Genomic DNA, 26,239 nt, shown 5'->3' on the forward strand with positions numbered 1-26,239 from the left:
GCCTGCAAAGTTTCTTGGGAGCCTCTCCACCAGCCCCACCCCTAAATCTCACCAAGGCAGTATAGTGGGATGGCAGGAACAAGAAGAACAAGAACAATGACAACAATGATGATACTGGATTTGTATCCTGTCCTATACTCTGAATCTCAGAACAGTCACAATCTCCTTTACCCTCCCCCCCCACAGCAGACACCCTGTGAGGTAGGTATAGTTGAGCAGTTGAGTGTAGTTACAGCAGCTGCCCTTTCAAGGACAATTCCTACGAGAGCTATGGCTGACCCAAGGCCATGCCAGCAGCTGCAACTGGAGGAGTGGGGAATCCAACCAAGTTCTCCCAGATAAGAGTCCGCACACTTAACCACTACACCAAACCGGCTCTCAGGGCTTCCAAGAAACCATACAGTAGGACTCTGGATGTTGCTGCCTCAGCCTACAACATAGGAGTTTCAAGGAGCATTCTACCGCACCAGATATTGCCTTGGTAAGCTGTGGGGTAGGTGAAACAACAGCAAATATAGCAAGACATGTGGCACTATCATGTTCCCAATAATGTTAATAGGAGCATATCGGGGCCCAGAAACCTTTCAAACTGGAATGGATCTGATTAAAAACTGGATTACTTTTTAGATGACCAAAAGCACTTGTTGGAATTAATCCAACTGAACAGACTCGTTCTGAATTGGGGCTGGGGGGCAGGATTTATTTATCTGCTTGCGTCTCCACCCAACACTAAATCAATCTAGTTTAGATTTGTGCTGAGCCTTGAGGTGAGATGAGGCCTTGCCTTCAAGCACTGAAGTTCAGTCCTGGGACTCCAGCTGCTAGACATCCGGGCTGTACCTTGCCCTGATGCAGCACAAGAGCCCTCTCCACAGCTGATGAGGCCTTACTCCAATGGCCGGTCACATGACCAGTCTCCCTGGTAACAGAGGGTTTATACAAATAATTGTGGCCCAGCTGGTTTATTTCCATCCCGCTTGCCTCATCCAGGACGCCACTGTAACTGTATACACAAGTACTACAGTTAAGGAAGAAGACTTGTCTGCAAAACAATTTAACGTACAAAAGGAAGGATCATAACAACGGCAAACAGTATTGACCTGTATAAAAGTTTCCCACCACCTCTGTTTTCTGCTGCAGTCTTGTGTGCTCACAAAATTGTGCCCCTGTGAGCTAGTGGACCCCCTAGAATAGGCCTGTAGCTTACCAGGGGCCCATGTGGCCTGGCCCCAAACAGTTGGGGGGGACACATCCTCATCCCAGGGCTGCCCCTCTCCCTCCCCCTCCTGTGTGATTTTAATCGTGCAGGGGGGGCATCCAGAAGCAGCCACTGCCCCTCCCATGCTACTGAAAAGGCCCACAAATCAGCTGATTGGTGGGCTCTAAATCATGAGGGAAGGGTAACAGGAGCATTCACCAGCCTCCTGCACAATTTAAAGGGCCCCCTAGCTATGGAATATTATGGAGGTTAAAAGGGGGGGCTATAGTAAGAGGAGGGAATTGACAAAAACCACCCTTCCCCCATCCTGTAATTCAAAGTGCCTACCACAAACAAAAGAATTGAAGCTATTATTATTTGCAGTTTTATTTGAATAAAAGCAACAAGATCAGGCAAAGATCTACTGAAACGAGGAAAAGGTTTTGGCAAAAACAGTATTATGACAAACTGGGGACGTGTCTGTTCTTTCACCTACCCAGTTCAAGCAGCCGCTTAGTCAGTGTCATGGCTTTGTCCAGGTCCCCCTGCTGATACACAGCATAACTTAAGTAGTCGAGCACAGAGACTTTGTCAATAGAAGAAACCTCTCCATCATCCAGTTGTTTCAGAGCTTGCTGCATCCAAAGTTCTGTGTGGTAGTAGTCTGATTCAGTGTATGAAATCTTGCCCAATTCAAAGCAATCTTCAGCTGTTAAAAAGGTCTTATGTTTCACTCCTGGAAACAAGAGGCAAATAAGAACCATTAATCTTTCCATAAAGCTTGTTATTTGGATATTGTATGTTTGCACCAAACTTTTCTTCTGAAGCTATATGACCTCAGTTTCTGTTTATTGTCTCTATGCAGTTATTATTGACAAACATTACAATCAAGTCCTGAGAATAAGCTCACTGAGCAGACCCATGTACGATTCTAAGTAGGTCTGTTTCAAAATTGCACATAGTTAAGCTACATGATTTTTTATTATGTAAAAACAGCAACAGCAGAAACAATTCAAACAGGACCCTTGAGAGAGCAACATTCCAAACTTATGAGAATCTGAAGTGCCATTTTGCAGTGTTGCTTATAAAGATATCTGGAGGTGGATGGGTTACAGCATAACAGATTTAGGTATCATTTCAAGAAGTGTACCCTGCAGCATTTTCACCTGTACTATAAATTCTTATGCAATAATGGGTGGCGGGTAATTGCCATTTTAAAAAATGCACAACTTCTTAAAAATAAGCTGGGTGATGGGATTCCCTAACTCAGAAGCACACAGTACCCAAAGAAAGAAATCAAAGGGAACAAATAGTCTCAGCAACTGGGAAGAAAGCTCTTATCAACTTCAGGCCATATGAGACGCCTGTTTTGCAATCTGAACCCTGATAAGACCCTTTTACACTCTGCAAAAGCAGGGATAATGAACTCTCATGTGGAGGGAAGGTAAGCAAGATCCCAGTTTGAGTGAGTGCATGCACACACACACACACACCATGTATTCAGCAGACCTGAAGAGCAGAATGTATGCAGGAAACATGCAGGCTTGTCTCTGCAACCAGGGATCTTGCTTTTTTCACAGTATCTATTGCACATACTGAGCCTATGCACACAAGGTTCACACACGCAGGGTCTTTTTGCAAGTTCTATTCAATGCGTATAAATCCAGAGTGGGTTCTGGAGCTACAATCCAGTTTTCTTCTCCCTTTAGCTTCCCCTGTAGTTCTCACTGGGGAATGGGATCCCTGAGGAGCTGAAGGGAGTGCCACAGCTTTTAACAGGATATATACTGCAGGAATCCTTTGAGGAGTGGGGACGGTATCTGTAGTTTTCTGCTATTGTTTTAAAAGTGTATTGTTTTTAACTATGACTTATAAGTTGTCGAGGAAAAGTCAGATATAAACATTTTAATAAATAAATTGCAGTAAAAAAGAACCTACTGACACAGTATGTGGGTTTGGAAGAAGTGAAAAGTAGTATTATCAAGCAAAAATGTTACAGGTGCCATCCAACAGAGTGCCTGACATACTCATAGCCACATTCCAAACAGCATCCCTGTTACAATAAGCACAATGAAAACTCACTTTTTCTCAAAAAAAGGGGAGTGGTGAAGGAATATGAAATACTACCCCCCCACACACAAAAAAAGAGAAATTTCCTTGAAAAATATTCCCATTCACTCAAACATAACAAAATGTACACGGTTTATGCACTAGAAGCTAATCGTATGTAAAGGCCCCAACAGTATGTTCTAATTCACACCACCTCGCAAGTTAATGACTGCACTGTTATAACACTGAGGCCTGAACAAAAAAGAAATAGTGTCAGATCCTTCATAAGGTAAGTACTTTAACATTACAAGAGATAAACAGAAACAGTATACAAGAAACAGAATGTGTTGTTCAAGATTTATCAAATACTTCTCTTCTACACTCATTTTCCAGGGTCAATTTACCTGGAAGATTTCCCTTTGAGAGAGTATCTGTGTCTAATTTATATGTATCTTGGAGCCGTAAAAGAGCTTTGGCAGCACCAGTCTGATCTTCATCATTAGGGAAATACTGACGTTGAATAGTCATGTTGGAAATAAACCCTAAAGACAAAGATAAAATGTGAAAGGGACTTGCATTTCCAAAACAGATCTGGCTTTCAGCAAATATTCCTAATACAAATTAACTAAAACTCATACAGAGACTTGCAATGCCCTACTATTTCACATGCATCTTTCAGAAACTAGCAGTATAACAAGAACACCAACAGTTGTGGACTCATCTTTTCCCCACTCTTCACAGTTCTTCCACCTGGTTCCCAGCCCAATGCCACTGTCTCCATCCTGTCATTACACGATGATGATATTGGATTTATATCCCGCCCTCCACTCTGAATCTCAGAGTAGCTCACAATCTCCTTTATCTTCCTCCCCCACAACAGACACCCTGTGAGGTGGGTGGGGCTGGAGAGGGCTCTCACAGCAGCTGCCCTTTCAAGGATAACCTCTGCCAGAGGTATGGCTGACCCAAGACCATTCCAGCAGGTGCAAGTGGAGAGGTGGGGAATCAAACCCGGTTTTCCCAGATAAGAGTCCACACACTTAACCACTACACCAAACTAGCTCCCATTGAGTCCCATCCCTTTTGTAATTGCAGCAAAGTATGAAAGTATAACTGTAAAGTACTGGGAATCATAGTTTCTATTATCCCTTTTGAAGCTGAACAGCACTCAGATTTAGTGAAATACAACCAAGCATATGCACAATTTGCATATCGAGGCGAAACAGCTCATTGTACCTTTTCATCTGTGACTGGCATAAGGATTAGCACGTATTTTTCTGCGTCACGATGCTGACAAATTTCCCTTATTTACTCATGTTTTCACCTGGATTTTTTGTTTGTATCTCCTCCCGCATAAAATGCAGAAGTACAGTTCAATTTCTCATAGACAATCATGCAGCTAGGAGGATCTAATCAGATTTCTAGACATACTGCAGCATGATCAATACTACCACCACTATAATTCAAAATCTTTCTGACTTTTCAAGCGTCCCCAGCACAATGTCAAAAAACTTAAGCCTGTGACTGATGAGAGAACAGAGCCGAGTCATGATTATCCACTTCCTCATAGTAGAGCTGAATAGCCAACCTAGTCTCTTAGACTATACTTTCAAAGCACTTACCATCAGACATATCCTTCAGGACCAAATTCTCCAGCTCACTCCACTCAGTATTAAGTCGCTTCATTAACTTGAATGCATTCACAGGATGCCCCAAGAATCCCTCAGGGTCCTTGGTTGCAGTGTCTGTCAACTTATCCAGCTTCTCTGCCCACCTAAAGAAATTCATTGTGAACTAAATATTTTCAATAATCAGTTTTGGGGGGGCTCATTCACACAGCGACATTTTTAACTGCCATGTGATACCTTGGGGCAACATGAAGCAGAACTCTTCCTCTGCAAAGTCTTCTTTTCTACTGCTGTACTTTTGTGGCACTTTTGTGGCATAATTAATGTACTTGCAGCCAAATCTGGGCTGCTGGAAGAAAAATTCTACATATATATATATATATATATATATATATATAAACCAAATATTTCAGTTCAACTATTAGAACAATTCTGAAATATTTACGCAGCGCATGAATTAACACAAAGAAACTGATTAAATATAAAAAGGTTGGATACTAAACCTCATTCCACTCATAAAAGCAGCACTTGGTCACAGTAACATTTTCACCAATTTCCCTTCCCGCTTCAGAATGCCATGTTGTACCCCACACACTGCTCCTTATACTCCCAAAAGGGAGCATAGGAAGCTACAGTGAAAAGCAGGAGGTGGAAAAGTTCCATTCCAGAAGCTCTGGTTCACTCCTGGTGCACAAGATTAGGAGAGGGGCTGTGGGTCAGCAACAGAGCATTTGCTTGGCCTGCAGAAGGTACCAGGTTCAATCCCCAGCATCTCCAGTTAAAAGGACCAGGCAGTAGGTGATGCTAAAAGCCTCTGTCTGAGACCCCTAAGGAGCCACTGTCAGTCTGAGTAGACAATAATGAACACGATGGACCAATATGCAGCTTTGTGTGTTCAAGACTGACCCCCAGTAACATTTAAATCAGACCCAAATCAACCATGGGAATCAGGAAATGATTTAGAAAAGAATTCAATTCAAAAATTTTCTTGAAAATCCAGACTTGAATTAAATTGTGTTATTTCATGATGTAAAATAATACAATGTAAAGATCTTTTTAAAAAGTTACTTCCTTTCAAACTGTAATAGTTTCGCCTCTTAATGAGGAACTAAGATTTGGGAAGCCATAAACTCAACTTTTTCTTACCAATGCATGCTCAGCTTTGAGCTATTTATAGTGTACATCTTGCAATAATGGCAAATTTACTCTTATTCCCACAAAAGCCAAACATCGCTTGACTTAACAGTACATGTTATGCACAAAGAATCATGATAAAATACTGATACTGAAGCCATGACATACTTCTTAATCTGCTCCAGTTTGCTTTCTTCTGCCTTGATATAATCTTTCAGTGATGTCACCAGGTCTTTCTCTGTATGAATCAAGTCTGTCATGTGACCTAAAAGATAGTTTAAAGAACATTATGTCTATGACAACTATTACAAAGACTACAACTCCTTGTGCCTCTAGCTTTAGGTTTTCTATTTTGAACTATTTTGTCCTTTCTTTGTACTGTCTAATGTTGATGCAAAAATGCTGGGCTTCAAACTTTCCCAACTGGGAGAAACCCAAACTAATTTTACCTTGTAGAAAGGATATGTTGTCCAACTTCAATGCTCCCAAACAATTACCACTGTGAAGTTGAATGTAAACTGTAAGGCGGAACAGTTTAGAATGAATTGTTGGCTACTGGACAGGTAGCATGAAAGATTTTCACTTCTTCTGTCCACAGGGAAAGATGTTTCTCTACTCCTCACCCCACATTAATGTCCAAGTTCTTTTTGTATCTGAGATCTAGGGCTCTCTGCTGATTAGGCAGCAAGCCATAACCATTCCACCACAAAAGAAAACATGTAACTGAAATACTGCTGTCATAAGCACTATTTAGTTTCACACAGCCTTGAAGAAAGACTCACTAAAATGCTGCAACTATAGTTAAATGCAAGATATCTGTCATATCTCTTTCATTAGTTATTATGCAAAAATATTCCATAAACCATGCAACTTCTTTCTTTATATCTCTTTACTTCCATCTTTTAAAGTTTACTCAGTATCTGTTGGTTATTGTAACTCTACATACAAAAGAATCTGGGAGGGAAAGTGTTAAGAAAATTCTCTCACTCAGGTACACTTAGCAGTTGGCCCCACCCTCTCATTGAGCTTCTTTGGCCCTTGCTTGCCTTCTGTGTTTCTTCTTATTTAGGACCTCTCATTTCTCTTACGTGGGCTTGGAGCTGTAGCAAGTTAACCTTTTTGAGGTTAATCTGTTTATAATAAGTTAAATATATCTACATGAATCGTGTCATGTAAGATGGGCTTCTATTCATGTATGTAACATTTCTTTCTCTTGTTACCACTGGAGTGAGATCACCTTTGCAATTTGTTTGAATAGCATTTTTCCCTTAACCAGAAAACATGGAGGATCGGGGATACTGTGTAAAGCTTCTGTGCTTCCAAGGCAAATAGTATTTTTTTACATTCAACCCAATAGTATCAGTTTAACTCTTGCACTGCTGAAGCAACACTGCAGTTAGCTATTTGCACAAAGAGCAAAAAAAAAGCTTCATAGTGATAGCTTTCCAAAGTAATCATTCAACCAGCTTGCAACTTAGGGCCCATTCCAATATCATAACTTCATGTAGGACATATGGACATGCTATGCCAAAGGTGGTCCATGTTTTGAATTTAATTTCTCAGGAGTACATGGGTTGGATTTAGATCAAGACCATGGTGAATGAGAAGACACTTCAGCCTTCTCCCATGCTAAGCAGCAATGACTTTTTTTTCAGCTGGGGAAAGTTACATATACTGATGGTTGCAATTTAAGTTTTCCCAATGAGACAAAAAGTGGTTCCTTGGTGCCATTTCAGGTCAGGAAAATGGCAGAAGAGGGAGGCTGAAGCGCCTTCTCCTCCTGTGCTGTGGTCTGTATCATAACTGGGTTCCAACACACCTGGGAATCTCAAAATAGACCATACACAGCACGTGTTTGCTGAGTGAATTCTCTAATGAGGTGCATGCAGCCTTTCAAAGGTTTTTTGTACTAATTTATAAGGAAGACAAGATGCACGTCCATCTTATGCATCTCATGAATGACACAATTACTCATCTAATCATTCAAAACTGACACTGCATGAGAGATTACACCATGTGTGTTGATTCACATGCACTCAGAAGCCTCCATTTACAAATCAAATATACACATTATTCAGTTAAGCTGCTAGCAATGATTTAATTCTTTCTAGTACTTTTTTATTGTTGCTTACCTACTTTTTACTGTTGTGTTATGGTAATCTGCTGGTGATTTTGTGATTTATTGCAAGATGTCACAACAGCGAATGATAGATTTTATAAATGAACAATGCAGTTCAACACATCATCTTCAGTGTGGTTTTCATTAAACCGCTCAGAAGCGCTTGCCCATTGAACACACAAAAAATTGCTTACCAATGGACGTGAAGAAATCTGTATGGGCATAAGAAGAAGGCAGCAGAGCACCAAGGAGTAAAAGACTCCATGCCATTGTGAATACCATAGTTCTTTCAATCTTTATCCTTTCTATACACCTAAAAGAGAAATAAGTTAATTGTTTAGACAAAGAGCATTTTTAAGTGCATAGGTTATTCAACCAGACACATGTGCATTAGAACAAAATTTCACCAGTGCAGAGTATTTCTTTCAACATATGTAAGTAATTTCTTGGGATAGTGTCAAGGAAACCTGGACTTGCAACTTACAAAGTGCTAAGGAACAGTTTCATCCACACAGTGCTGACTCTAGAAAATATTGATATCCTACAAAAAGGTTCCTTGGAATACCAACATTTTCCCAGCAAGCACTGTGTTGACAGTACTTATACTCTTTCTATCTACATGTAAAGAGTACAACATGGAAACCCCTTTGAAAGGTTTGAAAGATTAAAATGTAAAAAAATCCTTAAAGGAATAAGGATCACAAGTATGTGTTTGTTTCAAACTGCATTTCATAAACACATATCCTGCAACATTTTTAAATGACAGATTTCCTAAAGCATAGTTCGGAATCAGATCTCAGCCATACCAATTAGCCTTGGCTTAATCAGTTTTCACTTGTGTTTCTAGATGTACATCTACTGTTGACTTCTTAACAGCATTCACTGTGGAAACACAATGTGGCTATGTCTTTCCTGTAATGTGTGAATCAGTCTTTGTAGGTCAATATCAGGTGTTTCCTAAAACATCTTTTAAACCAGGGGTGTCAAACATGCAGTCCAGAGGCCAAATCAGGCCCCCAGAGCACTCCTATCAGGGCCCTGAGCATCTGGCTGTTGTCTGCTTCCTTCTCCCTCTCTCTTGCTTCCTTCTGCATCACAGCTTGTTTTGCCAGGTTTACAGCTTACAGACACACACCTGAATAGCATACTCAAGATTGCTACAGAACAGACATTGTCTGCAGATTTTGATGCAATAATTCAGGGCAAGAAGTATCAGTTATCAGAGACTTAAATAAACAAAATATTGCAAGAGTGCTAATCTTTTAAGCATGTTTTAAGTTGTTTTTTTTTTAATCTTTAACCGTGCTTGTGTCCTTTATATAGTTTATATCTCCGCTATCTGACATTACATTTTATGACACACATGGCCCAGCCCAACAAGGTCTCATTTATATCTGATTCAGCCCTCATAACAAATGAGTCTGATACCCCTGTTTTAAAATAACTAAATCAGCAACATAATTGTCATTATCATATTCAATCGGGGGGGGGGGGCACTAGGGCTATCATATATCTAATTCTGAACTGGGTCACAGTGTAGATTAATAGACAGGAACAGAGAGAGGGAGTGTCTCCACACACATGAAAGAAGTCCAAAAATTGCTGAATAAGTTGAAATCTTTTTTTAAAAAAGCAGGGGATTACACCACCACCACCCCAAATTAATAGAAACAACACCTGTAACTTTAAGAAAAGAATCCCTACTGAGCTCTTAGCTGCCATTTTGGGGGTTGCTATGCAATCACGATATTGCTAATCCTTCTAAGTCTTAGTTTCTGTAAAACAAAGCCATAAGGGGGGGAGCAGGGGTAGACATGGACATTAAAAGAGCCCTGGAAAGAGTCCTATCCCTTCTCTCCATCATGTCCCCTGATGGAAGAGGACTTGGTGGGTATGGGCTCAGCAGTGACACCTGGAGAACTCAGCCTGGCCTGGTTGCAATCGCCATCACACACCTGGGCCCATCTTGACAGCCACTGCACAGCACAGACAGATTTTAACGGGGGAGAGAAGCAGGGGAAAGACAGGACAATAGATAAACAATAGGTTAACTGGTGGGTGAGAAGAAGAGAAAGAAGCAAGAAAAGGGTAAGGCAATGGGGGCTGCCAGGGAAGAGAAAGAAGAAACAGGGGGGAAGGGATACAGGAGGAAATTATATGTCCCTGCACATTCCATCTATTTAAAAGGATAACTTCCAAAGTTCTTGTAATAACTAGCAGGAACAGTCATGTGTAATCCATGCTCCAGTACATTACAATTAATGGGAAAAGAAGCAGGTTGTGTGAATAGTGCCCCTAATGAGAGCCAGCATGGTGTAGTGGTAGAGCCGCAGACTCTAATCTAGGCAACCAGGTTTGATTCTCCACTCCTCCACATGAAGCCTGCTCGGTAACCCTGGCCAAGTCACAGTTCTCTCAGAACTCTCTCAGCCCCATCTACCTCACAAAGTGCCTGTTGTGGGGAGAGGAAGGGGAGGCGATTATAAGCCACATTGAGAATCTTTGGGATAGAGAAAAGTGGAGTATAAAAACCAGCTTTTCTTCTTCCCATGGTATTATTAATATTAACAAGGTTTTTATCCTGCCTTTCCATAGGGCTAAGGCAGCTAACAAATTAAAACATACACATTAAAATCTCATCTTAAAAGCCATTAAAATCAATTTATAAACACGTCATTTAAACAAATTAAAACACAGCAGAAGAAGAGATCACTGAGAGAATTAAAAGTGAAACAAAAAAGTTTCCACTTGCTGTCAGAAGATGGCAACAAAAGAAGACAGACAATTCACCCTAATGAGAAGTTCCCAGAGTTTTGGTGCCATTACTGGTAAGACCCTCTCCTAGGTTGCCACCTGTCTAATCCCAGAAGTTGGCCACAGTGGTCAAGTATGCGCATAAGGCAATAGGCAATCCTGCAGGTACACTGGCCTCAAGCCACGTTAGCACCAGCACCTTGAATTGCACCCAGAGTCAAACTGGGAGCCCATGTAGATGGAACAAGACTGGAGTGACACATTTTAGTCAACATCTTAGCTATAGTATTCTGCACCAGGTGAAGTTTCCAAACACTTCTCAAAGGCAGGCCCACAGAGAGCACATTGCATTAATTGAATCTAGATGTAACTAGGGCATGTACCACAGTGGTCAGATCTTTCCTGGCCAAGGAAAGTTGCAGCAGCCTAACCAGTTACAATACAATAACCTTTATTGGCATGATTGCCTAACCAGCTGAAGCCGGTAAAAGGCACTCCTGGCCAGACACCTGTTTATCCAGCAGTCAGCCTAGGTCCAAGAGGTTCACCCTGTTCCTTCAAGGGGAGTGCAACCCCGTCCAGAGTGGGCAACACATTAAATTCCATGTCAGACCTTCCGCTCACTAGTAGCACTTCCATCTTGTCAAGATTAAGATTCAGTTTATTAGCTTGCATCTACTCCCAAACTTCCTCCAGGCACCAGTTCAGGGTTTCTACAGCTGCTCTTGGATCAGTTGGAAGGACAAGGCAGAGCTGAGTATCATCTGATGAACAGGACTTTTTTTTTGTAGTAGAAACTCCTTTGCATATTAGGCCACACACCCCTGATGTAGCCAATCCTCTTGGAGCTTACAGCAGGCCCTGTAAGCTCTTGGAGGATTAGCTAAATCAGGAGTGTGTGGCCTAATATGCAAAGGAGTTCCTGTACAAAAGAAGCCCTGAGGGTGACAGTCCAGCCCAAATCTCTGGATGACCTCACCCAGACAGGACCACAACCACTACAGAATGGTGCCTCCCAATCCCAACCGAGAAAGTGGTCCAGAAGGATATCATGATTGATGGGTATAAAAAGCCACAGAGAGGTCCAGAAAAATCAACAGACTGATCTCCTGGGGTAGGTTATCCACCAGGGCAGCTAGACCTAAAACCAGACTGGAAAGGATCACAACCCGACAGACTACTCTATCACATGCCATGCCCAAACTTTGTAAAAACTGTTTATTTGAAATTTTACATAATATAAACAATCAATGCAACACTGATATAATGCTACTAGTAATAAGGCCCATCGTGAAGAAAATAAAACAGGCTCTAGAAAGAGCAGGGTCAAGAGGCAGGAAAGTGCAGGAAAGAGACAAAGACAGGAAAGAGACTGAACTGTAAGATTTCAAAGCATCAACCAGATGTTCTCAAACACTCACAGATAAAGGTCATCAAGCACAATCTCTTCAGTAAGCCTATCAATCCCACTTTCCCCTCTCTTTACAAGAATAGAGTGGATTGTGCTGAATGACTGAGAGGAATGAACATGACAAAACTTATTTTATACCATTGTTTCTTAATAATTGTAAATGTAACCAGTTTATCATTCCAGCTTCATAGCTAAAGTTTCAAGTAGTGAATTTAAGCTCATCACTGTTGTGTTATTATCAAAGAAAAATTATGCATGTGCCTCAGATTTTAAAAGTAGCTACATAGAAGAAATGGATAATCTCAAGAATGTTAACAACAGAATTTCCAGGAAAATTTAAAGATGCTGGACCTTTAAGAGAAACTCAGCAAATACACTTGTTTATAATTGACCAGAGAACACAAAGTGCTTTCTCAGAATTAGATATTTGCTAGCTTATCAGTATTTGGGTCCATTGAATTAACAGTGCTGTGTATTTAAACAAGTTTCTTGGAAAGGATCACAACAATAACCTAACACAAGAGGAAGGGTATGTCTGATGGTTAGCAATCCTTCCAGGAACACCAAGTGCCTAGGTGTGCTTTACCTCTCTTCCTAGTCTAATTTTGTGTATGTCAGGTTTTGCTTTGCAGCAGATCTCTATCATTAACATGGCAACAAACCAGAAGCTGAGATCACACATGCTAAATAATGCAGTTTCAATCCACTTTCAAAGCACTTTCCAACTGCATTTTATTGTGTAAACTGACAAAATCCAGTTGGGAAGTGCACTGAAAGTAGATTGAAATTTAATTTAAGGGCAGCTAACAACATTAAACACCTTACAGCAACATGAAATAAACTACATCAAAACCAAGTGATATCATAATTACAGAATTATCAAATTAAATCAAAAGACCATAATTCACATAATGGCAACAGATCATAAAACCGCATATAGGCTGGAGGCATTCAGCATAACTTGAGCACTTAGGTAGTAAGGTGCTGGGGGAAACGATGACTTCAAGGAACACATGCTGGATCAATTAAAAGCCTGGTGGAAGAGTTCCATCTTGCAGGCCCTGTGAAACTTGGATAGGTCCCGCAGGGATCACCAGCAGGAGCTCATTCCACCAGGTAGAGGTCTAGACCGAAAAGGCCCTGGCCCTTGTTGAAGCCAGTCAGGCATGCTTAGGACCAGGGATCATGAGAAGATGTTGTGTAGCCAACCTCAGAACCCAAAGATATGCAGGCCCCAGGCCATAAAGGGCCTTAAAGGTAAGGACCAACATCTTGAAACGGATCCGGTACTTGAGTGGTACCCAGTGCAGTTCGCGCAACACCGGATGCATCTGCGCCTGTATAGGCCTTGATGCTAATAACCGGGCTGAAGTGTTCTGCACTCGCTGGAGTTTCCGGAGCAGAGTCAAGGGTAGCCCCATGTAGAGAGAGTTACATTAGTCTAATCTGGAAGTGACTGTTGCATGAATCACTGTGACTAGGTCATGGGGGGTAAGGTAAGGGACCAACTGTCGGGCCAGCCTCAGATGAAAAAAGATGGCCCTTGCAGTGGCGGCAACCTGGACCTCCATGGATAAAGAGGCATCCAGGAATACCCCAAGCTCTTCACCTCTATCAACGGCACTAATTGAATACCATCAAAGGGCAGGAGCCTGATCCCACTTCCTCCCCCGCCCCCCTCAGATCCAGACATAGGATTTCCATCTTAGATGGATTTAACTTCAGTTGGCTCTGACGCAATCAACCAGCCATGGTTTGCAGTGCCTCACTTAGTTCATCAGAAGTGGAGTCTGGACGGCCATCCATAAGCAGATGGAGCTGGGTGTCATCAGCATACTGGTGACAACCCAGCCCATATATTTGGACCATCCAGGCAAGGCGGTGCATATAGATATTAAATAACATTGGAGAAAGGACTGCCCCCTGTGGCACACCATATTCAAGTGAGTGCCACTGGGACAATCCCCCCCCCGAGAGCCACCCTCTGTTCTTGACCATGAAGAAAGGAGGTTAGCCACTGTAAAGCTAATCCCTGAATCCCCACATCGGCAAGGCAGTGGGCCAACACCTCATGGTCAAACACTGCCAATAGATCTAGAAGTATAAGCAGCGCCGATCCACCACGATCCAGATGTCTCCAGAGATTATCCATTAGCAGGGGTGGCCAATGGTAACTCTCCAGATGTTTTTGCCTACAACTCCCATCAGCCCCAGCCAGCATGGCCAATGGCTGGGGCTGATGGGAGTTGTAGGCAAAAAAACATTTGGAGAGCTACCGTTGGTCACCCCTGCACTAGGGTGACCAGCACCATCCCATGGAGCAAAAAGCACACTGTGTGTGATCACAGCCATACTATTCAGTCATACAAGGAAGTAGTGAAAGGCAGCAAGTTCACTGAGGATGCTCAACAATATATATAGTTGGCCCTGTTGGCCCAGTCTTCAGTTCTAATTGTTCTAGAGAGCCAGTTTGGTGTAGTGGTTACGTGTGCGGACTCTTATCTGGGAGCACCGGGTTTGATTCCCCACTCCTCCACTTGCACCTGCTAGCATGGCCTTGGGTCAGCCATAGCTCTGGCAGAGGTTGTCCTTGAAAGGGCAGCTGCTGTGAGAGCCCTCTCCAGCCCCATCCACCTCACAGGGTGTCTGTTGTGGGGGAGGAAGGTAAAGGAGATTGTGAGCCGCTCTGAGACTCTTCGGAGTGGAGAGCGGGATATAAATCCAATATCTTCTTTTTCTATCTTCTAAGTGCAGTCCTATACTATGCTGTATCTAATAAAGGAGCTATGATCACTACCCCCTTGTCTCTTCCATGTGTTGAACCCACTATATTATAAACATTTCCCCCACATATTCTAATCAATTATATGTTTCCAGCAACTAGCTACTACAGAATTCTGAACTAGAGCCTTTTCATTTGCTGGCATGCCTTTTCCTCTCATAAAGAGAGGAAGTAATCTCCGGTTCAGAGATTCATTTCACAACATCCAAAAGTTCATTCTAGACCTCTCCACAAACTCCAAACAGTTTCTCTCTCCGATGCAAGAGATCTCCACTCCAGACTTGATTTCTTAAGTCACCCACCGTAGTTTTTTTTTTTTTTTAAATCAGTTCAGGATCAATAGGGTTGGTCCATAAACTCTTCAGAGAATGACCACAGGGTTCTTGCTATGCTTTTTCTCCCATTCTAGCCCTGTTTCTTTTGAGGACACACCTTGTAAAAGAGGTGCGTCAACCTTAATTTACCCCTTCAAAGCAAAAGTAACACTTATATCAAGGTGATGACCGGAAGCCAAATCTATTTCTATCTATGCAACGAAACAAGAACTCCTGCCAAGTCATCATCATTTCTCTTTCACTTCCCCCCCCCACACACACACACAAACAAAGTGAAATCATTTACCCACCACTCCAGCAAAGAATCTGAAAGTAGCTGTGAAATTAAGTAGACATTTGTCAGGGTGCCATGCACGAAGCTGCTAGTGGGAATTAGTATTATTGGGCATTTAGAAGGAAGTTATTTGTGCAAGGCAACAGTTTGAAGGTGGTCTAACTACCTGCCTAGCATAAAAATTCCAGGCATAGAAAACTTCCCTTAAAAAAAACAAGAGGTGGTCTCACATGAACCCCAAAGCTAATTAGATCATTTGGTTTCAGATATAAGTTCTTCCTGCTTTGACACATACAAAAAGGAAGCCCATATTTGTAAAGATAGTCCAGAAAGCAAATATTTGAACAGCTGGGTTTGATGAGTTTTTCACAGTATATTGCTGGACAATGAAGAAGCCTCTGAATGGTTGGTAAAAAATACAAATGTCCTCAGCAAGGTAATATTAATGTTCATGTTAGCATGGCTACAATGTACCATATTGTTTCAAATTTTGCTCAGTTCAGAAAAGTTCCAACAGCTCTTGTAGAAGCAAGTTTAGATTAATATTTTCTTCTTTGTTAAGTGCATTAAATCCTTGCGGTAAACCAAAACTTTAGTAATCGCTTAAACTGGCAAAATCTATGACTTCTGACAAACTGGGTGAGTGGGCTACAATGTGGCATATGAAGTTCAATGTTGGTAAGAGTAAGGCAATGCAATCTGAGGGGGAGGGGGAAATCCCAATTTCAAGTTTGGCTAGTGGGGTCTGAACTGCTGAGACTGCAAAGGAAAAAAATCCTGGGATCATAGTGTCAAGCAACGTGTCAGTCCAGTAAACTGCAGTGGTGAAAAAGGCAAACTCTATTTTAGGGATTATTAGGAAAGGGATTAAGACTAAGAAAATAAGAGGAGCCATGTTGGATCAGGCCAATGGCCCATCCAGTCCAACACTCCGTCACACAGTGGCAAAAAACAACAACAGGTGACATCAGGAGGTCCACCAGTGGGGCCAGGACACTAAGAGCCCTCCCACTGTTGCCCCCCCCCCAAGCACCAAGAGTACAGAGCATCACTGCCCCAAAGCAGCCAATACTGTAATGCCCCTGTACAAATCTATGATGTGACCTCATTTGGAATACTGTGTACAGTTCTGGTGACCAAATCTCCAGAGATAGTCCAGAAAGCAAATATTTGAGCAGCTGGGTTTGATGAGTTTTTCACAGTATATTGCTGGACAATGAAGAAGTCTCTGAATGGTTGGTAAAAATCTCCAGAAGGACACTGCAGAGCTAGAAAAAGTGGAAAGGAGGGCAACCAAGATGATGAGGGGTTGGAACATCTTCCCTATGAGGAAAAGCTGAAGACTCTGGACTTCTCCATTTAGAAAAGCGATAACCAGGGGAGGATACTATAGAGGTTTATAAAATTATGCATTAGTGGAGAGAGCAGAATTTTTTCTCCCTCTTCCAAAATGCTAGAACTTGAGGGCATCCAATAAAGCTGATGGGCAATAGGTTCAGGATGGACAAAAGGAAATACTACTTTACACAGAGTGATTAAAAGGTGGGATTTGCTGCCAGAGGATGTAGTGATAAAGATAGGAATAAACAACTTTAAAAGAGGATTAGACAAATTCATGCAGGATAAGTCTATCAATGGCTACTAGCTTTGGTGACTGAGGGGAGCCTCCACATTCAAAGGCACTAAACCTCTGAATCCCAGAGTCAGGAGACAACATCAGGGCCTTGGCCTCTATGCCCTATTGCTGGCATGAGCAGCTGTAGCATGAGCACTAGATGATCTAAGATAGACTCTTTCACTTCTTTTCCATATTAAAAAAGTGATACACACACCTCAAGAGTTTAATCTATTTGGCAATTAACTTAATTTATAAAGCACACATAAGTGATGTGCTCATACAGCCAGATATTCTGAATAATCTTCAGAAGCCTCGTTTTCATTTTTTTTTTTCAAATTTCAGATACAGACATTAGGTTATTACAGAATTACATTCAACTTACTCCCACATCATCCCAATGTTATGCAGTATTAATCTTTTTCACCCATGTGTCCTGCTTTGAAGAATGCACGTTATTCATACTTAGGAAGGAAAAATAACAGACTACGTAAATAGCTTCCCCCCAAAAACCAAGCCAGCAAAAGGTTGATGAAAGAATGCTACTGCCACGTATTTCATCCTCCCCCACGCACGTAATGGACACTTCATCTCAAAATCCCTTCCAAGTGAAATCTCATAAAGAGAACAACAGCTTTCTTAGCTCAAGCAGAAACAGTTAATTGTCTACAGAAACCCTCCTCTTTTTCTTTGGCTCTTCTGACCATTATCATATTTGTTCCTACTTATTTGCAAGGGGATCAATTTACAGTGCTGGGGGGGGGGGGAGAGAATTCAGAGCATGCGTAGCTAGGAATCTCTCCACAAACCAATCCAGTTCAACCCATTTACTGCAAGTTTTGTCTGAACGGCTTAATAAAAAACAGAAAACTAATGTTGCAGCATGTCTTGACTATAGGTGGATGACTGTGAGATTCCATTACCTAGTAAAAGCAAGACAGCCATTTAAAAAATTAAAACATTAGGCCTCGTGTGCATTCTGCTATCAAGACAAAGAGCCTATTATCAAAACTGAGACTGAGGAACTTTTTCAATAAATACATTTAAAGACACAGCGATGGAAGAAATCTGACTCCTTCCTCTTCTACACATACTCAGCCCCGATCAAAGCACAGGAAACAAAAATCTCCAAACTGTTTTCCACAGCTGATGAAGGGTGGGGGTTACAATATAAGACCCTCTTCCACGTCAGCCTGAATTTCATTTGTCCTATGAGGAGAGGAATGAAAATTCTTTGCATGCATCGGACAAGACTGGACAAGACAGAGCTCCACAAGTTGCCAGGCCCAGTTATTCCATGGAGAAGAGAACGAAGCAGTAGACAAGCGCACCTTTAAGACCAACCAAGTTTTATTCAGAATGCACTTGTCTACTGCTTTGTTCTATTGCTTCAGACCAACACGGCTGCCTACTGGGATCTATCTACCAGGAAAAGGGGGACACAGAGTGGCTGTCAAGTCCCTTCCAAGGCAGCTCCCTCCCCCCCTTCCCTACACTCTCCATCAACTCAGCTTTTGGCACAAAGCGTCTTTGCAAAAGAAAGTGCCTGAGGGAAGCAGGGAGATTACCTAGCAAGAGGCGGGGTGGGGGAAATAGGCCCATGCATAATGAAATTACATATAATGCGTCCACATAGTAGGGCAGAGGAAGGATTTAAATTGGGCAAAGTGCGTTGGGCAGTGTTCCCTCTAAGCTGAGTTAGTGTGAGCTGGCTCACCATTTTTTAGCCTCCAGCTCACACATTTTTATATCAGCTCAAGAAAAATAGCCCCAGAGCACGTTAATTTATGCAGTAGCTCACAACTTTAATGCCAATAGCTCAAAAAGTAGAATTTTTGCTCACAGGACTCCACAGCTTAGAGGGAACATTGGTGTTGGGGTTTGTGCGTGAAAAGGCCTTGAAAAGCTCCTGTAGGGTAACTGTGCTGCAACAGAAATAAGCAGGACTCCACTGGCATCTTAAAGTCTAACTACATTTTATTCTGGCATAAACTTGCGTGAACTCTAATGCATGTGCAATATGCATTGCAGGGCTACCTTGAGAGAATCCTACTTAAGTCTAATCAATGGATCTTACTCCCAGGTGTCTGACGAAGGGAGCTTTAACTCCCGAAAGCTTAAACCAGGACATTCTTGTTGGGTGGTCGTGGACTCAAATCTAGCTCTTCCATTGCAGAACAGCTACCCTCTGAAACGACTTCCAGGAAAGTGTTAGTGAGACAGCACCGCGCAAGAAAGCCCCTTTCTTCAGATCCATGCGGTGGACTCTAGTCCTCGAAAGCTTAAGCTGGGATAAAAACCGCGTCCAATCTTTAAAGCACCGGCTGGGCTCCTGCTCCTTTTTGGCATTAAAACCCTGCCATACTTTGCAGGCGGTTCCAAAGAGGAACTTTCTCGAGGCGGCGCAGAAGAAAAAAGCAGCAATCTGAACTCCGCTGCTTGGGAAAGTAAAGGACAAAAAAACCCCTCGCCCTCCCCTCCGGGAAACAACCTCTACTGAACCGCGCTGGAAGAAATACTCCAAAAAGAAACCAAGTCAGCTCGCCAGCGAACCCGTGGAGCAAACGCGAGAGAAACAAGCCCGGCAACCCACCTCCGAGATAAGCCGCTGCCGTTCACCAGCTCCTCTGCCTCACTCCAGTCACAGACTCCACTTAGCAGGCCCCTCTCGGAAGGCTCAGACGGCCCAGCATCCCGCCCACCGGACCCTGGAGGCGGCCCCTGACAGCCCGGCAATGGCAGCACAAGTAGCGGCCCTACGTGAGGCTGGTCACAGCCACAGCGGCAGCACCCCCTCAGCAATGCGCAAGCGCAACCAGCAAGCGGATCCATATCTCGCCCCCCTTCTTCTCACGGGGCCCGATAAGAGCTAGCCAATTGGCAAGCACCAGCCCGTTTCTCCCCCCACTCTCCTTCTTCAGGCTGTGGGGATTTTCCTCGCAGGCTCTGGGAGAAGACACTAGCGGGGGGCGGGGGGGATAGGGAAATTTGGGACAAAGGGGGGATGTAGCGCGGTGGAAACAGGGCATAGCGAGTGGGTTAGGAACGGGGTGTGTCTCTCATGCCTTTCCAAGGCACGCACCCCTTTGAACGTAAGGTTTGGGCGGGTTTATTACACCTACACGCCCGCCCCAGTGTAGCTAGAAGATTGGCGGGCAGAATGTGTGAACAACAGGAGGAGGATAGATATGGCTTTAAAATTAAAACGCAATTAAATTCATGGAGGATCGCACTTTAGGCAAAACGATTTGGGATCATCCACACACGAAGACAGTAGATCTTTGAATCAGTGCAAAGAGGCAACGTCAGGGGAATCTCTATGCCCTGATTGGTTGCTCTTTGGGGAAACTGGTTGGCCAGTGTGAGATAGGATACTGGTATGAGTATGTGTGTGTATATATACCTGGTCTGATCCAAAGGGGCACTTCTTAAGTTCTTATAAGAGTGTATGTGGTGTTTTGTTTTGTGATGTCTCTTCCAGATGTGCAATCCATTGTTGATACTGATTAATTCAGTACTGAAAACGATGGCCCTCTGTTTATATCTATAGGAAGAAGTTCCCATGTCCTTTCTTCGCAGTTCATATGGTGTTTTCTCACAGAGGTGTGGCAGGGCATCTAGCCATATGAAACCAGCTTCCACAGTGGGTTGCTGAAGCGCTGAGAAAAGCATGTGTGAGAAGAGCATTCTCTGTCTTGAGAATGCCCCCCACAGTATTGAGCAAATACCACTGACACCACCAACATATTCAGGTTCCCTCCCCAAAACACTCAAGCCCAGGGTGATGGAATATACCAAAGGACACAAATGCCTTGGCTCTATTAATCACAGTCAGCCCAAGAAAATTCAGACAAGAGCAACTGAGGTGGCAAAGACATCGATCCAGCTTTGATACATGGTAAGACTGCACCTCACCTTGTGGTTCACAGAAAATTTGAAAGATTTTGGTTTTATGACTTGTCCCTGTTTCACATAGCATTCACACATGACAGCAGTCACATTGTGGTTCGCACAAAATCTGAAAGATGACCTCTTGTTTTTTGATTTGTCCATGAAAGTGTGCATACACACAAAAGCTTATACCTTGATTAAAACTTTGCAGGTCTTAAAGGTGCCGCTGAACTCAGACTTTATTCACGCGTAATGACACTGTACCTTTGAAAATGGGAAGTTTCAACTGCAAAATGTTGCAGCCAGGCTACCTGCAGAGATGACATAGCTAGGCCTGCCAGTCATAAAAGGACAACACTAGATACCAGATTGCTGGCACAATTTCAGGTGCTGGAACCAAGGCATTTAAAGGACTTCCTCTTCCCATATGAATCACACAGACAGAAAGAGGACTTGTTGTGGTAATGGATTTATTTGTTCTGATGTCTGAAGTGTGGCATATTCTCCCCACAACAGCTGGCCTGACACTTAAGCTATAGGCACTAGACTACATAATGATATTTCTCTTTCCCCGGGCGTTTTGGTGACTGTGAGCTGTTCAGTTTATTATTGTTGGTTTAGTTTTCTCGTCCTGCCTCACTTTCCTGCACTTTGTATAGCTTGTTACACGGGCTTCTTTTATTGGTCTTAAATCTCCTTGCTGGTTTTATTATTTATTATTTTATTGTTGCTGAAATTATGGTTTGATTAATATTTTAACTCTTTTGAAAGCTGCCTTGAATTCAAACGGCAAGTAACTGAAGTATAAATATCTTTTAAAAATAAATAAAAGGATCATAACGATAAATAATCACTTCCTCATCTTACTGCAGGTTCCCAGTACCTGGACCCATAATAAAAAGGTAAAGGTACTGTGCAAGCACTAGTCGTTTTCGACTCTGGGGTGATGTTGCTTTCACAACATTTTCACGGCAGACTTTTTACGGGATGTTTTGCCATTGCCTTCCCCAGTCATCTATGCTTTCCCCCCAGTAAGCTGGGTACTCATTTTACCATAATACCGACGGTTTAATTGTAGGACAAAGTCTGAGTTCAGTAGCAGCTTTAAGACCAACAACATTTTATTCAAGGTGTAAACTTTAATGTGCAAGCACATGTCTTGTTCTGCTGCTTCAGACCAGCATGGCTACCCGCTAGGGTTGACAGGTCTGACTCAAGAAACATCTGGGACTGGGGGTGGAGCCAGGTGACTTTGGGGGTGGAGCCAGGAGCAAAGTTGTGACAAACATGATTGAACTCCAAAGGGAGTTCTGGCCATCACATTTAAAGGGACTGCACTCCTTTCCTTAACTGGAAGTGGTAACTTCAACAGACATCAGTGGGTTTTTTTGCCAGTGATGTCTGTACCCCATGGCCACAGTGCATACAGCTGGGTTTCATTTGCACAGTATTATGCAACAAATCACATCCTACCCTTTGCCTACGAACCAGGGTTTATGGTGCTCCTGTGTGTTTGCAATTGCATAACTGGTAATAATCTTTGTCATTCTTTTAATTCTAGTAGTGGCAAATAGTGTAGACCTTGGACAGAAGGCATGTACTACTCCATTTATACTATTATGCCTGCACTGTTTTTTCTTGGAAGATTGCATAACTGGTAATAATCTTTGTCATTCTTTTAATTCTAGTAGTAGCAAATAGTGCAGACCTTGGACAGAAGGCATGTACGACTCCATTTTTACTATTATGCCTGCACTATTTTTCCTTGGAAGAAATTAAGGCAAACACCTTTCTCTTGTATCTTAAAAGAGCTGAGTGCTCACCACTGAGAAACAGTCCTGTAATCCATGAGAACAGACAATATGAGAATCTTTTGCACATATACCATGCAGTCCTAAATACATTACATCCTTCTAAACCCATTGATTTCACTGGGCTTAGGAGGGTGTAGTTCTGTGTAGGACTGCAGTGTTATCTATTACTGATGAAGTATCACTGCACCCTGAATAATAACTTTTTAAAAAGGAGACATACAGCCTGTGTTATCTCCATAACCTATTTTGAACAACTTTGGCACATACTGACAACAGATCACCATTATATTTAGTCATGAGAAAGACAGACGTTAGTACAATTCATATTAATAAATTTCAGTAGAAACAAAGACATTTGGTATGTCAGACTAATTAATTTTCTCTTTTATCTATAGATCATGGAAATACTGAAGAACCACCAATTGGGTGGTTGAGGATGGAAAAGGAGCCAACACTCCTAAAGTCTAACCTGATGTACACCTACAAGATATTCTAAAATATACACAACCCTGTTGTGATCCTCTGTGACCTGAATCAACAGCAGAGCTGGTAGCGTTTTTTGTTTTTTTTAAAAGTTCTATATTTTAGAGTCTTTCATTTCCAGTATGTGTATATTCTAAAATTGTCATTGTGGATTGCTGAGTTTTTGAATTACCAAGTTGTAATGAAACTCAGGTGGGAAACTGCATAATAATAATAATAATAATAATAATAATAATAATAATAATAATAATAATAATAATAATAATAATAATAATAATAATAAAATTTTATTTATATCCCGCCCTCCTCGCCGAGGAGGGGTATATGGTGCATTTTTAAAAATTTTATACAGTGCATTTTTAAAAATGAAGGCTTATGCAGAGCATCACAGATACTGAAATTAGTGTTCACTGTTTTTCTGTTGACACTTGAAGGAGTGAACTGTCACTTACTAACATTTAAATGTTATAGTAGTGGAAAGTGCCGTGAAGTTGCAGCCAACCTATGGCATCCCTATAGGAATGTTTTCTAGGCCAGAAAGGAACAGAGGTGGTTGCCTGTTCTGTGTAGTAACCCTGGGTTTCCTCAGGATTTCCTGTACAATCACAGAGGGTACTCTGACAGTACACTCAAATCAAAGAATGGTCGTGTAAGCTTCCCCCCCCCCCCTTTTCTGTCAAGTCATAAGCAATGCTCCCTCTAGCCATGGAGTCTTGTGAGCAAAAATTCTACTTTGTGAGCTACTGGCATTAAAGTTGTGAGCTACTGTGTAAATTAGTTTGCTCTGGGGCTATTTTTTCTGAGCTAAGACAGAAATGTGTGAGCCAGAGGCCAAAAATCTGTGAGCTAGCTCACTCTAACTCAGCTTAGAGGGAACACTGGTCGCAACCCACTTATGGAAACCCCCATGGGGTTTTCATGGCAAGAGATGTTCATTGCCAGCCTCTAGTTAGTGACTTTTGTGGTCTCCCATCCAAGGGCTGACCCTTAACTTCCAAGTTCTGATGAGATCAGGCTATCCAGGTCAAATGTAAGGTATTTAATGGTATGTACAAAAATAAAATTTAGATCCAAAACATTAAATGTCTAACTGCAAACAATCATCCATGGACATCATATTCCATTACTGAATTCTGCTTTTTTTTTTTTAAAGTTTCAGTGTAATCTCTGTGTAAAGTCAACAAAAGGAAACTGTTGACTAGCATGCCAAGCTTATAGAGGTCCTTTTTTTCTACATTAAAATAACAGAGGACATCGAACCCATGCTGTGCTACTGTGACTAACAACAAAAATTGCATCCAGTTGTTAATGCAGTGCCTGGACTATTTATTGGTGCTCTTTGGTAGCCTCAAGACAAATGTTTAATCTGCTTGGTTACACTTTCCCCTAACTTTGAAACAATGTAATGGTTAAATTCATGGACTCTAATCTGGGAGAACCAGGTTTGATTCCCAACTCATCCACATGCACCTGCTGGTGTGACCTTAGGTCAATCACAGCTCTCTCAGAGCTATTCTCTCAAGAGCAGTCTTCGAAAGAGCTCTCTCAGCCCCACCTTCCTCACAGGGTGTCTGTTGTGGAGATGGGAAGGGAAAAGAGCCATTCTGAGACTCTGAGTGAAGGGCAGGGTATAAAACCAATCTCTTATTCTTTTCTGTAGGTCTGTTGTGGACACTCACTGGCATCTTGGACAGGGGTACACACTTTTCTGTTGCACTTGGGTCTTGCATTTGGGTCAGAGAAAGGGTATGACAGTGCTGTTACTCTTGAGGAAAGTGTGGTTGCTGGAAAGGACGTTCCTTGTGATGCCAGGCAGAACTCTTGTGGTTGATTATGATATTAATGTTGCTATGGGTAAGGACACAGAGAGACCTTGTGGGGACCCAGAGAAGTGTTCCACTGAATGTATCGGTGGTACATCAGCAGCAGATGAGGTGGAAACGTGCTGCATTTATAGAAATGTTGGCTGCTGTGGATTGAATCAAGAAGACAGCACTGTGCATTTTATCCTTTGCTTAAGCCATATGACTATATGTTTCCCATTCCTGTCTCAAATGTAGTGTCAGTATGGCTAATGATGGCTGGTTGTACACTCACGCGTCATCCAATTAGCTTTTTAATATGTCACCATGTTGCCTTAAGTTTGTCTTTCAAGGATCCCCCGATCCATGCCCACCTCTGCTGTTCCCTGTAACTGATATCCTTCAGTCACCTGCCTTATTCCTTGTACAGTTATTTCGATTCCTTGTTTTAATTAATCTCCAAAATCAGACAGTTGCTTTAATCAGCATCTCTAGTAAGAGCAGGTAACAGAACAGGAAATCCTAAAGCCTAGATTCAGGTGGGCAGCTGCGTTGGTCTGAAGCAGTACAACAAAGTTTGAATCCAGTGGCACCTTTAAGATCAACAACGTTTAATTATGAAGTTACTTCTGAATCCAGAATTCAACTTTGTTTGTCTTAAAGGTGCCACTGGACTCAAACTTTGTTCTAGGAAAATTGATGTAATATTTGCCAAGAACCTTCTGAACAACTGTGAATCTCCTTAGCTAGTGAACCTTTTTCTTTACTCTGATGTCCAAGGATGACCATGCATGTCCCATGGTCTTGGCAGAGGAATGTGTTCACTCTGACTTTCGCATTCTGAGTTTCCAAAACTTGTTCCCCAATAGCTGCCTACTATGAGAACAGTGCCTGAAAGATAATATCAGAAGCACTGTTGTGTGCATCCACAGCACTTTTGTGATGTCTGC

General features: G+C 42.2%; 1 protein-coding gene across 6 annotated transcripts in view; it reads right to left on the reverse strand.

Moving 5' to 3' along the window:
* The window catches only part of P4HA1 (prolyl 4-hydroxylase subunit alpha 1), a 31,339-nt gene extending 22,882 nt beyond the window's left edge, over positions 1 to 8,457 (reverse strand). For 4 of the 6 annotated variants that reach the window (XM_060241217.1, XM_060241213.1, XM_060241215.1 and 1 more), the window contains exons 1-5: positions 8,323 to 8,447; positions 6,178 to 6,274; positions 4,870 to 5,021; positions 3,652 to 3,789; positions 1,695 to 1,934 (exon numbers count right to left, since the gene is read on the reverse strand). In XM_060241217.1, coding sequence (XP_060097200.1) covers positions 1,695 to 1,934; positions 3,652 to 3,789; positions 4,870 to 5,021; positions 6,178 to 6,274; positions 8,323 to 8,410 — 715 coding nt within the window. In that variant the 5' untranslated portion in view covers positions 8,411 to 8,447. Of the gene's footprint in view, positions 1 to 1,694; positions 1,935 to 3,651; positions 3,790 to 4,869; positions 5,022 to 6,177; positions 6,275 to 8,322 lie in introns of all 6 variants that reach the window. The other 2 variants (XM_060241214.1, XM_060241218.1) reach the window with 1 other exon arrangement.
* Between the last annotated feature and the right edge of the window lie 17,782 nt (positions 8,458 to 26,239).

Source organism: Heteronotia binoei, chromosome 6 (assembly GCF_032191835.1).
Source record: "Heteronotia binoei isolate CCM8104 ecotype False Entrance Well chromosome 6, APGP_CSIRO_Hbin_v1, whole genome shotgun sequence".
NCBI lineage: Eukaryota > Metazoa > Chordata > Lepidosauria > Squamata > Gekkonidae > Heteronotia > Heteronotia binoei.